At 37.5% G+C, this 14,572-nt stretch overlaps 1 protein-coding gene across 12 annotated transcripts in view; it reads left to right on the top strand.

Moving 5' to 3' along the window:
• LOC113505126 (phospholipid transfer protein C2CD2L) overlaps positions 1 to 14,572 on the top strand; it is an 88,537-nt gene that overhangs the window by 24,828 nt on the left and 49,137 nt on the right. For all 12 annotated transcript variants that reach the window (XM_026887664.1, XM_026887662.1, XM_026887663.1 and 9 more), the window contains exon 2: positions 1,168 to 1,960. In XM_026887664.1, the coding sequence (XP_026743465.1) occupies positions 1,334 to 1,960 (627 nt within the window). In that variant the 5' untranslated portion in view covers positions 1,168 to 1,333. The remainder of the gene's footprint in view (positions 1 to 1,167; positions 1,961 to 14,572) is intronic.

The raw sequence follows: 14,572 nt of genomic DNA, 5'->3' as shown, positions 1-14,572 counted from the left end.
ATTTTCTATGTAGGATGATTCCACGGTGACTTGGTACGGGATAACATAGTCGAGGAAATCTCGTCGTAAGATGCCTTCGGAATTATGGTGTACTAGCTGTTGCCCGCGACTTCGTTCGCGTGGTTAAAAGATATAAATAAGTAAAGAATTTTTGAACGGAAGTCCTCGAAGATAAATAATTTTCCCTGTTTATTCCACATTTACCATTGTATCTTCGCTCATATTAGTCACAGCGTGATGGTATATAGCTTAAAACCTTCCTCGATGAATGTTCTATTCAATAATTCTAAAGTTTTTTTCAATTTGAACCGGTAGTTCCTGAGATTAGCGCGTTCAAACAAACAAACAAACTCTTCAGCTTTATATATTAGTATAGATTTGAAAGTTTAAGAAAATTATATTTTTCCTATTTGAGTGTTTTGTTAAACTGGACAATGTGTCTCCACTTCAGACATTGTTTAAATCTTTTAAAGACGTAGTAACATAGATTGGTGACTGGCCTGTGGTCGAGTTTTTAGTGGTAGTGTATACCAGAGGTCTTGGGTTCGATTCTCACCTAGAACAAATGTTTCTGTGATGAGCGCGATTAATTGTACTGTCTAGGTGTTATATCCAAGTATAATATGTGTGTATTTAGAAATGTATAAATATGTTTATCTGTTAAATATTTTTATAATTGAGAATTACAATTTGTCTAATTTTGCATGAATTACATTTACTTTAATAAGCTACTCTAGGGCCGTTAGGCCGTCGCGGTCGTCGCCTCAACTTACATGAATTGTTTACAAATTAACTATTAGCTTATCTTATTGTGAAGATTTTGAAATACTGTAGCAATATTAAAAACAGTTTAAATTCCTCAATTTGTAGTTACCTAGTTATAATTTTATTATTTTACAGTTACAGAATTTACTCTTTTGTTGTAGGGTTTAACAAGAATTTGTTGTACGCGGGGATCGAATCCACGCCATTTCGCTCACGGTGTTAATTGCTGTGCTGACCTATAACCGAGTTACTCATCATACCAATTAGTTATCCGTGCAGCCAAATCAAATTATAATTCATATTTCCTGGCTTCCTATCCAAATGTTTTGATTTAATTTAGGATAAAAGGTGATTTTAAGAGGTTTTTTAGAAATTTAATTATTTCCCTTTCATTTGTTCCAGTGTCTCGAAAAAATGAAACCAGAGGGGAGACATTGAAATCACGAAAAACACGAACGAACGATAATGTGTTCACACTAACAAAACTGAACGCATCCAAAATAGAGCGAGAGAGACATAGCGAGACAGAGCTGCGTCCCAAAATAGTGCGTTCAAAAATAGAAAAAAAATGTCTAGCTCCCAATCAGTAACCGAGGCAGAGGCGGCGGGGTCGGACGCCGCGCTCTGGTGGGAAGCACCATGGAAAGCTATGGCCGACCTTGCAGAGGCAGTTGACGATCTTATATGCAGCTTCGATTACATGGACACAGCCATGGACAACCTAGTCATGTTGATATTCATATGGATCCTGTTCGCGATCGTCCTGCTCGGCATCGCGAAATGGGCGTACTCGCGGTTCGCGAACAAAGTTGTCGAGGCGGACACGAAAGCGAAACCAGTAGAGGAAACGAAAAAAACAACGAACGAAATTATAAACAGTGCTGACAGTGTGTTGGCGACTAGTGCTAAAGTTAAGAGTGCTTCGTTTAATAAGCCCAGTAGGCCGACTGGGTTCGTGCCCGCGACGCCGCCGAACAAGCGCAGGCTGGGCCGCATGTCACCCGGCCCAGAACAGCTGACTTTAAAAAAGCACCAGAGCGTCCTGGTACCAACGTGCACGGGACCCGACCCGCCGAGTGTGCAATGGGTGAACGACCTGTTGACGTGGTTATATAATGATCTAGTTATCGTGAATGAGCTCGTGCAGCAATGGATTGTGTCCATGAACGAGTTCTCCAAGAGATCGGTTGAAGAGGTGAGTTTATAATACTTGTGTTGCTTTTTCTTTAGGACATCGAACGACTGACTTCTCTTAATACTGGAAAGTTATCCTCAATGTTTAAGATCCATATTTTGTTTTGTAGAGTATTTTCAGGTCAAAATGTTAAATATTAGACTACCATCAAATCATAATGTAGCATTGAATTACTTGCCATTTTGCGTGTAGTATGAAAAACATCCCAAATAGATTCATCCATCATCTCATTCTCTGAAATCGATTGAAACTAAACACAGAAACCCGAAGGTTGATATTAAAGCAATTCTAAATATAATTAATAATTCTATAAATGCAATTCTCACCCATCGAAAAATGGCAAACATTTCCGGACGATATTTTCCAATAGAGAAAACTATTACCAGACATTTATACCTTAAATCCTCTTTATTTGGAATCTTCTTGTTTAAGACACACCAAGACATAAATTTTTTGATTATTTTTAAGTATTTTCTTACCGTGAAGAGCCAAAAAAAAAAAAGTATTTTCTTCCATTTCGTAAATGTATTTATTACTTCAGTTTCAATCCGTAGTTATTCTAAGCTACACATTTTAGCTCCGTTATTGACTAGGCTAAAGGCATTAAAATCTCAAAATAACTGTTACTATGTTCACTAATTATTATTAAGAATAAACAATAATAAAGTCGTGACATTTGGGCCTTGATTGGAGGCCGAATGACGACCAAAGAGTTTTTATTTAGACGATGATTGATATCTTCGTAACATATGTAGTGTAGTTATGCATTTGTTTTTTATGTTACCTTAATGGTGTGTTTTGGCAAAGGATTTAAATGTTGAGGAAAATTGTGTAAGAGTAAAATTTAAAAGACATTTTAAACATTCCTTTTGATAGCAATTAAAATTTCGTGGTACATTACTGATTCATGTTACGTATGGGCTAGTATGTACGAGGTGCAGGTTCAATCTCAATGAAAGCAAAATACTAATGCGACTGATGTAAAAATGTAGGTTCTTTCTAAATTATTCGCAGACACTAATGACAGATGGTCAAGAAAAACATTTTGAGAAAACTTGGATTCCAAATATTGGAATCTGAAATCGCCAACTCACAGTTAGCTAGCGTAAAAATCAGTTAGAAGATATGGGGTAAATTTGTTATAAGCCAAGCAATGGCATTATAGCTAGTGATTAAAAATACGTTTTCCCTGTCATGAATTCACAGATTAAGTATTGTTATTCTGTTAACTGTAGCCACGCGATTTATTAGCGAAGATTCCAATTTCCCACATTTCTATACGATTTTCCAAACCTCGTTTTAATCAGCTTTCAATTTTATATTCAGCATAAATTGTACATAACTTTTAGTACAAATATAAGACATATTTTATACCATAAGTTATTTACAGTTCAACGCAATAATTACTCTTTAATACCATCCTGAGTTAAAGTGTTACTTAAGCATGAACGTGCTTTCCAAGACACGGAAAGGTTTAAAAAAGGTCACCCATTCAGACCAGATTTCAAAGAGCAGCTTAGACATCAGACTTTCTTAAATGGCTCTATTATAATATTGTTTTAACAACAAATACATACAACCGACTTGAAATAAAAAAGTGTAGAGCCAAACTTGATGATTCTATTTTGAGACCAAATAACATAAATACACATCATTATCGGCCAACCCTTTTCCCAACTATGTTGGGGTCGGCTTCCAGTCTAACCGAATTCAGCTAAGTACCAGTGTTCTACAAGGAAAGACTGATGACCCCCTCAACCCAGTTACCTAGGCAACACGATACCCCTTGGTAACGACTGTAAAAGATGTAGGAATAACAGCCGGGACCCACAATTTATAGTGCTTTCCAAAACACGGAGGAACTCGTTATGACAAAGATGCTCTTCATTACTTAGCGAAAAAATCGTCAAAAAATATAATGTATATACATATCTGAATATTCTTGTTAAATATCAGTTAGTGACTAGCTGACCTTGCTTGGTACAGTACTTAATAGGAAACATCTTTAGCATACCATTAATATTTGAGGAAGTAACGGTAAACGTGTTTTAATTTTTTGTTTAAATTACTTAAATTTAAACAAGATTTCTTGTGAAGGTTGTATACGGTTTAAAACATCATAAAAGACCGATTCAAAATACTAAGACATGGTTCGATAACTTGAGAATAAAGATTATCTACACCTAAAATAATCTAGATTATTTCCTGCCTAGATGTTGGCTAGGTATTCAGATCAGATCAGTCAGAATCTAGGAAATGCTTTCTAGATTTCAATCAATTTAATAAAATCTTGCACCTTTTCGATTTCTTATCAAAAGTTTTCATCAAGTTTCCCATTTCTTTTCAATTTTACACACTTTTGTTTTCCTATATGTAAGGAGTTTCTTGACAGTTCTTCTCCATAAGAATGTTATTTTGGAACGATGCACTGAACGTTGTAAAATGGTTGTAGAGATCTGATCAAATTTAAAAGAAATTTCTTCCATTATTGATGTAGACATCTAAATCGTCCAGTTATCTCGTATTCCGCAGCGGTCCGTAGCCAGCCAAGCTATTTATATAATACCATCAACATTGGTTCAGCGGTTTAGAAGTAAACAACAACAAACGCAAAAAAAAACAGCATTTTCATCTTCTAGTGAATAATATTTATAGTTCCAAGTAAATCCCGTGTTGGTTCAAAGGTAAACAGTTTAGTTTTGTATGGAAAAGATCAATATCTAATAGTGAAATAGAATAATTAAAAGATTTAAAGTTATGAATAAATGTTATGAATGTCAAAACTATATTTCAATAATTAACGCGTCAGCTCATGATTAAGGGACTCCGATTGGGTCCAAAACTAGTCGGGCGATCCCGATAAATACGCGAGAGTTAACCGTTGCATCATTTAATAATGAATCATTCTTCCGATAGTTCATAATACGTAATTCTTCATAACGTAGGCAAAGTCGCGGGCAACAACTAGTTATTAATATAAAAAGTTACTTTCATCATTCATGAACGAAATCGTTAGAAGGTAGTCGTTGTTATTTCGTTAAAGCGTTGTTATTTCGTTAAAGCAATTCTATTTCTATACAACTTTGTGACTCACTGAAATCATTAATTTACTTCTCCTAATAGCCAAAAATTCTCGTTCCCATATATATTATTGAGTCATTTAGTTTTCCCGGTCGTTGAATCACAATACACAAAATTAGATTTACACTTCTGAAAAGCGAAAATGCACTTTATTGCAATACCTTAAGGTGTTTTTGGATAGTTTATTGTGGTTTTATTATTAGGTCAAAGTTAGATATGGGTGCGTTACGGTTGTCGATAAATTGGTTTAGGAATTGAGGAATTTATCTCGGTGCGATGTGATGCAATGGAGACGAGAATAGTTGTGGTGATTCTGGTGCCAATGTACAGAATTTTACATGTACACAATTTGTACTTTTCCATAATTTGGAACGTAAATCCCTTAATATCTTTATCTTTTCAAAAAACGAGTCCCGCATTAAGGAACTTAATCCTTGTGTCGCGATGAGTTTTACAAACATTCAACTCCCAACCAGACTCAGGACAAGCATTCGTGTATCATCCAATGCTTGACCTACACGAGGATCTAACCCGCAACACGTAGCGCTTGGTGAGTTTGGCGGGTTGACCTCAACCACTCGACTATCCGTTTTTATGGTGTAAACAATAGTCGGGGAGTAAAATCAATAAAATAAAAAATAAATTCGTTTGGGGACTTAAAAAAGTCGTTGTTGATATATAATCTTCTTTTAAAACTCGCTATTTGCACCACAGTAGTCAGGGGACTCTTTACTTACTCCTCAAGAAGGATTCCAAAATGACTAAGGCTATCTAGAGTCGCGCAGAGCATGCGTGAGCGATCCCATGGCTCTGGCCTAGGCAAATGTAGAGGCCCGGGGTGATTTTAGTGCACGAGTCTGACGTATCCCTACGTCATGCTCTCGGCGTGGGTTGAAGACATTAGGTTTTCACCCCGGATAAAAAGGAGACCTTGACGTCATCCAAATTTGTTTCCTCGGAACTTAAACAAATCCCGCAGTAAGGAATTTAATCCTTGTGTCGCAGGGGTTTTACAAACATAAAATTTATTCACGTGCACAAAGACACCTAGACTCAGAACAAGCATCCGTGAATCTGCACAAATGCTTACACCGGCACTGCTTCCTACCCCATAATAGGCCTGTCATCACCAAAATTCGTGACATACCACGAAGCCACGTCGCCATTTCTGAGGGCAACACGAGTCTTCACAGTTTTTTGTAGCCAACTAAATTGAATAGCGGTGTTTAAAATGACGTGGTCATTTTAAACACCGCTATTCAATTTAATACTTCAAGATTCGCAAAAGAAATTGATTTTTTGAGATTGTAGATTAAATGGTGGACGCGAATGTTTCAGGGAATTGTAGAGCCTTCAAAAGAATTTGCCCAGTATTGGGACACACAAATCTTGCACACATGGAAACAATTATGGTCAACATAGAGTAAAATGGAATTCTTTTTCATAAACCATGATAGCTAGACGAAGTTTAAAAATAAAAGATTCAGGTTATAAATTAAACTTACTGTGAAAATTTAATTTAATTTATTATCTAACCGATTTGTTATTCAACAGCCTATTTGTACCTAACTCAGTGTCATGAGTCTATATCGCACTTAACCGGTTGTCGTGGTAGTTTTTTGAAACTGGGATTTCGGTGCTAAGTTTATTTCCTCGTTACACATTTTTTTTTGTCTTTGCGGACAACATCACATACATTGTTCTGAGCCCAAAGTAAGTTGCTAGACCACTTAGTTATGGAATTCAGATACAACGAGGGTAACACAAACACCCAGATCCGAGACAATGTAGCTAAATGTGATTTTTTACATTGACCCGACCGGGGAACGAACCCGGGACACCTTGAAACCGGTGCGTACGCCACTCGACCACGGAAGTCGATCTTATTTCCATTTAAAGTATTTGTAGCTAATCGGTTATCATTGTAACTCTAAATAATAAAATTTGAATAATGGCAACATTATGTAAAGTCAAATTGAATGACGCTAAACATCTTTTGCATTAGATCATCTACAGATATATTTATATTTACATACACAAGATAAGCCTTTAATTTCGTAGATTTATATTTTGAGGTACCTACTACTGTCCGTTCATCTGATAACATTCTGTATCTCATGAACTGAGATAGCCGTATAGTTGAAATTTTAACAGATAGGTAATGTATTACTGTTGTCACTACAACTAGAAATACAATTTTACGATCATAATTTGGTGTGTGATATTTGTTATTTCCTTTTTCTATTTGTACGGGTGTCTGTCTGTCTTTGTCTGAAAGTCGGACTCATACTTTGCTGATTATTTATGATCTTTTTGAGAAACGTCACTTATAAGTAGACAAGTCACATTATTCCTTTTTTCATTGTATTTCCCAACCTTATCTAAAGTATGACAACTATGATCAAAAAATTAAATTGGAAATTCAACATACAAAAAGCAGGAGTAGAAAAGTAGGAAGCATTAAGGTTTAAACAAAGATTTGTCTAAAAAGTTTGAGGTGAGCAAAAATATATCTCAAAGACTGAAACAGGCTAAGATTGCAGTTTCCCTGAACATCTTTTAACTGAACGAAATTCTTTATTAATACACTAGCTGTTGCCCGCGACTTCGTCCCCATGGGTAGAAGATATAAATTATGATTTGTACCTGCCCTCTTTTTTTCACATTTTCCATTGTATCTTTGGTCCTTTTAGTCGCAGCGTGATGGTTTATAGCCTAAAGCCTTCCTCGATGAATGGTCTATTCAACACAAAAATATTTTTTCAATTTGGACCAGTAGTTTCTGAGATTAGTGTGTTCAAACAAACAAACAAACAAACTCTTCAGCTTTATATATATGACGGCGCGCGGATTAATTGAGAATACTTTGTTTATTTAGACGATTTTAATTGATTGTGGAAATGTGTATTAAGATAGTCCATAATTATTATTATAATGAGTAAGTGGTAAATTATAAAAGGGAGCGGGTTACCCCGAATAGAGTAGTAGGTGGCGCTAGGTGCGACGACGTTCGTTTTGCTTGTCAAGACAGTTGTCATAAAAATAGCGAGCACGTACTAACCTATTGGCTCCAAATAATATTCCATCTCAACCGTCCTATTGTATTCTACTCCATAATGTTATAAGTTCACATTATACAATCTACAAGATAACATTGACGCTTTTATTTCGAACATCCCGTCGCTCATACGCCCAAGATGGAGGCCAACCTAGACTGTTCGGAAAATGTTCCTGACGCTCCCACATCAGAAGTGGGATTACCAGCGACGCATCGTAAAAGATAAATACAGGTCAGCATGAAAATATGTCCTCAGAAAATTATTGCGATTGTTGGAAATATCTTTTTGCAATGCAACTACGAAATACATTTGGTGAAGATAATATAGACCGTTTCCTGGAATAGCATGCCTGAATTGAAGACGTGTTTTGGCAACATTTGATCAATTGAAAAACCCCAGCTGCAAATTTATGGCGATTACTCAATAGAAGTCGATGATTGATATGAGTTATGAGCACCTGAACAACACGGATGAAGTTCTTGTCAGTGGAGAAGACTGCTATTGCTTTTACATTGGCGCACGCAGCGATGATAGAACCACGATTGTACAGAATTGCATTTACCACAGATATTAAAAGTCGCAGTAGACTGCAACAAGAACTCGTCGCGCTTACTTTTAGAAAACAAAGCCTACTATGTATGAGTATACCATTTCGCCGATAGTGGCAATGAAGTCACGAGTAGAAGACGTTCCAAAGGCCTATAGTTGTGGCAAGCAGGATTACGTATCGAATGAGTGCCGCAACCGTATAAAGAAAACAATCAAGTTCCTGTATAAGCTTCTAGAAGACAGAAGTGAGGTTGTTCTGAAATCGGTATCGACGATAAAGCAGTTTGTACGAGAAAAAGCAGGTTGACAGATCAAGCATTTGGAAGAAAGCGGATTGATTTGGTTTGAAATCTAGATTTGAAAATGAAAATTGGCCAACTATATACTACGTTGCTGTCTTACAATGCGTACTAAATTGAAATTCGGCAAGACGTTTAAAGGTTTGATGGTTATTGTACTAAGTTAATAAAGAAAAGCAACGCACGTAAGTGAATTTGTCTTTGCTAAATGGAATGTAGCATCATCACTTCGAGTCAATTGTATGTGGTCAAGTCAGTTGTATGTCTTGTGTTTGAAAAAAAGAAGTGAGTAAGTATAACGATTGTAGCCATTAGGCGAGGTATCGGAAGTTTAAGCAAAATGTCTTGAGTTTGATTTTTGTATGGTGCCAATATTGACAACTAATTATTGCTCTTATTACAGCTTGTCGTCTTATAATGTCGATTCAAAGAGACAGTTATTTGCGGAGGAGGAGCGACCTATGTCGACCGCTATGTCTGTACCTTAAAGTCATCGAGGGAAACTGGTGCGAAGTGCGGAGAGTGATCTGATCGTGTTGCGCTGTGTGAGCTCCAGCGAGTATCGAGTTAATTTGAACTGGGTGCTTATGGTCAAGCTTTCCTTAGGATCACTAACACAACGGTGGGTCGATTACAATTTATTTTTGATAAGGAGCGGCATATTTATCAGTATGAGTTGATGGCAGTTTCGTTAAGAAGTTGGTTATTTAAGATTTTAAAGTTATTGATTTACAAAAGGGGCTATGTATAGGACAAATAAAGTGTCAAATTGAAAGAACCAAGTTTAATGTTATTTTGATCAAGGTTTGAGAAAGTGAGGTTCTCTAGTAGTGGGTGTTGTGTTTGTAACCGGATGGAAGTTACGTGTGGTAGTGACTGGATAGAGGTTACCCGTTGTGATCGTTACCTAAGGAGGTTGCATGATCATGCCCGGAGGGAGGTCATTTTGGTTTGATGCTTATGATTGGATTAAAGTTATAAGTGTGATGATGAACATTTCCCAGGGTTAATCAAAGTTAAGCACTGATATGTTATAATAAGTTTCTTATTGTTTGAATGATAATAGGTGTTATTGCACATGTCATTGGCAATTATGCGTTCTGAGTATAAGGCTGTTAACACTGTTGTTACCACTAGTAAAGATTTTATCCAAAGTGCCTATATCTTTAGTCCGAAAACTAAGTACCGTTCCAAATAAAGAACGAGGTCGAGAATGGTGATAGTATAGAATTTTAGGTCAATGGTCGGGATCGAAGCAGAGACCGTGTTAACTATGGCAGAGGTGGCGACTGAAGAGACTATGGTGACTCTGGCTGAGATTGGGTCTTGGAGAGGCCATGGAGTCGGGTGGACTCAGTATTCACATGGAATGCGTGCGGACTTTGTATGACTCAGATTCCTGCTTTGAGATTCGTGATTAGTTCCAGTAGTGAGTTGCTGGTGGCAACTGTAAGATTGTAGAGTTACTTGGTAGCTCTGACTTAATGAAAGGTTTCTGGTAAAGAAGATACAGATGTTAAGATAAAGTCAACTATTATAATCATGATAACGAATGACCGAGTGGTGAGTACTGCTGTGTTGTTCTTTGATGCATAATGATCTTTAATAAAGCAGACTTTAGCTGACAAGTTTCCAGGCTAACGTAATACAATGCTGTGCAATACGTAGCGATATTTTGGGTTGAGTCAACGCGGCCGTGGCCGTGCGGACTTAAAGGACTTTGTCCTAAAAATTAGGATTTCATATTTTTCATAAGTAAACATAAAGAAATATTCTTGGCTGAAAACAAATGTTGAATTTTGAGCTACGAGGTTTCCGTTGGTCAAATAAGACCCAATCCACGTAAGTGTGGAGCCTGAATTTGGAACTTAACTGAGTGAATTTTTGTTCTTGGTTTCTTGTACTTTTGATAATTTGTCCCTGGGATACTTCATGAGTAGAATGTGCCGATGACGGCGCGGGTAAGTGAGTCCTACTTGTGTGGTTAGAGGAGATCCCTACTTAGCAGTTGATTCAATTTATCAGTTGGACTGTGTGGCACCGATTGGACTGTGTGTTGGCCTGTGTGGCAAATAGCCTGTGTGGCAAATGGCCTGTGTGGCAAATAGCCTGTGTGGCAAATAGCCTGTGTGGCAAATAGCCTGTGTGGCAAGCCTGTGTGGCAAGTAGCCTGTGTGGCGAGCCTGTGTGGCAAGTAGCCTGTGTGGCAAGCCTGTGTGGCAAGTAGCCTGTGTGGCCAGCCTGTGTGGCCAGCCTGTGTGGCCAGCCTGTGTGGCCAGCCTGTGTGGCAACGATTAGCCTGTGTGGCGACGATTAGCCTGTGTGGCGACAACTATCCTGTGTGGCACAAACTAGCCTGGGTGGCGAACCTGGTTGGCATTCAAGGGCCTATGTGGCATTGGTGAGCCGGTGTGTTTAATATTTGCTAATCTATAGCTATAGCTGTAGTTGGAGTATAGTTCGGAGATGGATTTTATAATTTTTAAGATAGATTTGTGGAAAATGTGTCTTATGAGAAATGATAAGTGATCAGCAGTCACCCAATTGGTCAGGAAGGCCAAGACGAGAGTGTAGTGTATCATTTTATCTAATGTTTGCAGACAACAACGATGCACATGAGACACACGAGGACGTGTGACGACGCAGGACGGCCGTGACGGCGCGCGGATTAATTGAGAATACTTTGTTTATTTAGACGATTTTAATTGATTGTGGAAATGTGTATTAAGATAGTCCATAATTATTATTATAATGAGTAAGTGGTAAATTATAAAAGGGAGCGGGTTACCCCGAATAGAGTAGTAGGTGGCGCTAGGTGCGACGACGTTCGTTTTGCTTGTCAAGACAGTTGTCATAAAAATAGCGAGCACGTACTAACCTATTGGCTCCAAATAATATTCCATCTCAACCGTCCTATTGTATTCTACTCCATAATGTTATAAGTTCACATTATACAATCTACAAGATAACATTGACGCTTTTATTTCGAACATCCCGTCGCTCATACGCCCAAGATGGAGGCCAACCTAGACTGTTCGGAAAATGTTCCTGACGCTCCCACATATATTTATAGATATATAGATTTAACTGGCAAGTTTTTTAAGCTTTATTCTTTGCGTGAAACCTTTATTCGTTTCGACATCATTGATGAAGACAAATCGTGTTCACAAACTGCCAGTCATTCTGTGAGCTGAGACGATTATTGGCAGAATGGCTTCATTTCTTTATGCAACAAGTATTGCCTAGTGTTATACGTGTAAAGGGGTGTTGAAGATACGACTTTATAGAATAGAATATATGTAGGTCGTCTTTTATTTCTGGGGTGTTTGGATCCAGGTTTACAGTTGGACAGTGTTACATCTTAGCGTAGGGATCGTATTTGAATGAATGGAAATAATATAATTCATACATTCTTTTCGTCTAAGTTACGCATGTTTTTTTACTACGAATTCGCATTCATGACCTTGTGTCGCAGGGGTTTCAAGTCTCATATACAAAGATACCTAGACTTATAACAAGCATTCGTGGATCACACATATGCCTGACCTACACGGGGGTCGAACTTGATTGCAGTCAAATTTGATTTTGATTGTCATTTCGCCATTCGCTTTCTCTATATTTTCGCGATATAGCCTGTACTAAAAGTTAAAAACAGGAGAAACGTCTGTCACCTGGCTGTATCGCATGAACTGTGATAGCTAGATAGTCTAAATTTCCACTCACACCCTTTTTCCCGCTATAATAACAGTTAAAAAATCATTAACAAAAAAGACTTTTAGCAGCTGCTTCTAACATTCTACGATAAAATCTTATTCAAAAATAATAACATTACGTTCACCACGATAAGTCGTCCCGCTTTTCAAAAATAGACGTTACGTATGTCACCTACATCACACATGATTCATACTATAACATAATTATCGTGAATGAACTATGAACTGAAGATACACCACTTGAACTGTTCAACTCTTGTGAGCGTAGAAACAAGATATGCAAATTTTATTTCGTTTAGAGTTCGCGTATGTTATAATAAAAAGGTTTGACTTTGAAAACAGTTGCTGAATAGATGATTTTAACAGGCTTCATTATAATACCACCAAATATTGCTAAATAAGATATTGGTTGGCTATCCTTTAGCTTATTTGGACTGGAAAATAAAGAGCCGTAAGTTGATTAGTGGGGAAAATTTAAAGGGACGGACGTACCCTCAATGACTGTAACAAAATAAAGATTGAGGTATTGAGGAAACATACACACATATTATATAATAAATATGTTAATGTTTTTAACGATTGTATCCTAACCGTATGCACAAAAACTCGGACCTAGCATTCGTGGATCATAGAAACGCAAGTCCTACGCGGGGATGGAACTCGCGACACGTCGCGCTCAATGATTTTGGCAGGTGACCTCTACCACTGATCGCGGAAGTTTGCATCGCGTTCCCGTGGTCTCAGGTACAAGGGAAGTGTGAAGCACTCCAGTGGTTTTAGCCGGTAAGAGTCCGGCATACCTCTCCGCCTTCTCCAGGGCGGAGAAAAACCATGAGAGTTAAGTAAATGAATGTTTTCAATAAAATTCTCCGTTGTTCTCTCAACCGTGCAGTTATACGATGATTTAACTGGTACCAACAATAGTTACTCAATATTTTAGTCATAATATTGTCGTGTTATCTCTATACAATATAAACAATAACATAATGATTTATTATTAAGATACGCATGGTAACAACATACGTTTTGGCTCTGAGTGTCTTGCGTAATCCGTGCAGTGTGTAGGGCTGTCAATGTTTTAAAATGGAAAATTTGTATAGTTAAGGTCATAAAACTTCGGAGGAAGGACATCGTCGAGGTCGGCCGCGTGGTGTGATGATCTACTGATCTAGTCATATATGCGGTGTGAGAGTTGCCAGACATCGCAAAAGATAGAGAGTTCTGGAAGAGAAAAGGGGAGGAATTGGCCCAGCATTGGGATGGACTCGGGTTATGAAAAAAAATATTCAAGTGTGGATTGCATTCCATTTGTTACAGAGATGGAAAAATGTTTACAGCAATGTGTGTATAAAAAGTACAGGGATGGATAGTAAACAAACGAAAGATCAACTTGAATCTTGTCGGCACGCTAAAATTTTGCAGAGAGGAAAAGGGCCAATGTTATAATTTTAATGGCAAATATGATACGACATTGTCTCTAGTTTTAGAAGAGAAGAAGGTTGAAAGCTTACGTTAGCTATTCTTTTGTCAGAAACTTTTTTAATTTGCTTGGGATTTTGTTTTAAGTTGAGTGTCACCGGGTATCGATATTATCGTGCAAATTTATATTTTCTTCTAAAATGTGGCCAAACTCAACACGGGGAAGCCTATTTTTTGCAGTAGACCACGACAGACTGAGTATTATTTATTGAAAAGACGCTATATAACGCCTCAATTATGCTAACACCTTTGAAACTCAAGCCATCTGCCAGGAAAAGTCTCACTAAAATCCGACTGTCTTTTACGGAAGTTCGACCAACAACTAATAATAGACTTGATGAACATACACCTTCGACTACCAAGTAATGTTTCACATAGTATCTGAATGACTTTAATTAAAGCGACAACCCTTGTCACGGTTAATTAATATCT

This window comes from Trichoplusia ni, chromosome 24 (assembly GCF_003590095.1).
Source record: "Trichoplusia ni isolate ovarian cell line Hi5 chromosome 24, tn1, whole genome shotgun sequence".
Classification (NCBI taxonomy): Eukaryota; Metazoa; Arthropoda; class Insecta; order Lepidoptera; family Noctuidae; genus Trichoplusia; species Trichoplusia ni.
The sequence above is the reverse complement of the archived record's forward strand: the minus strand, read 5'-3'. Positions and strand labels throughout refer to the sequence as shown.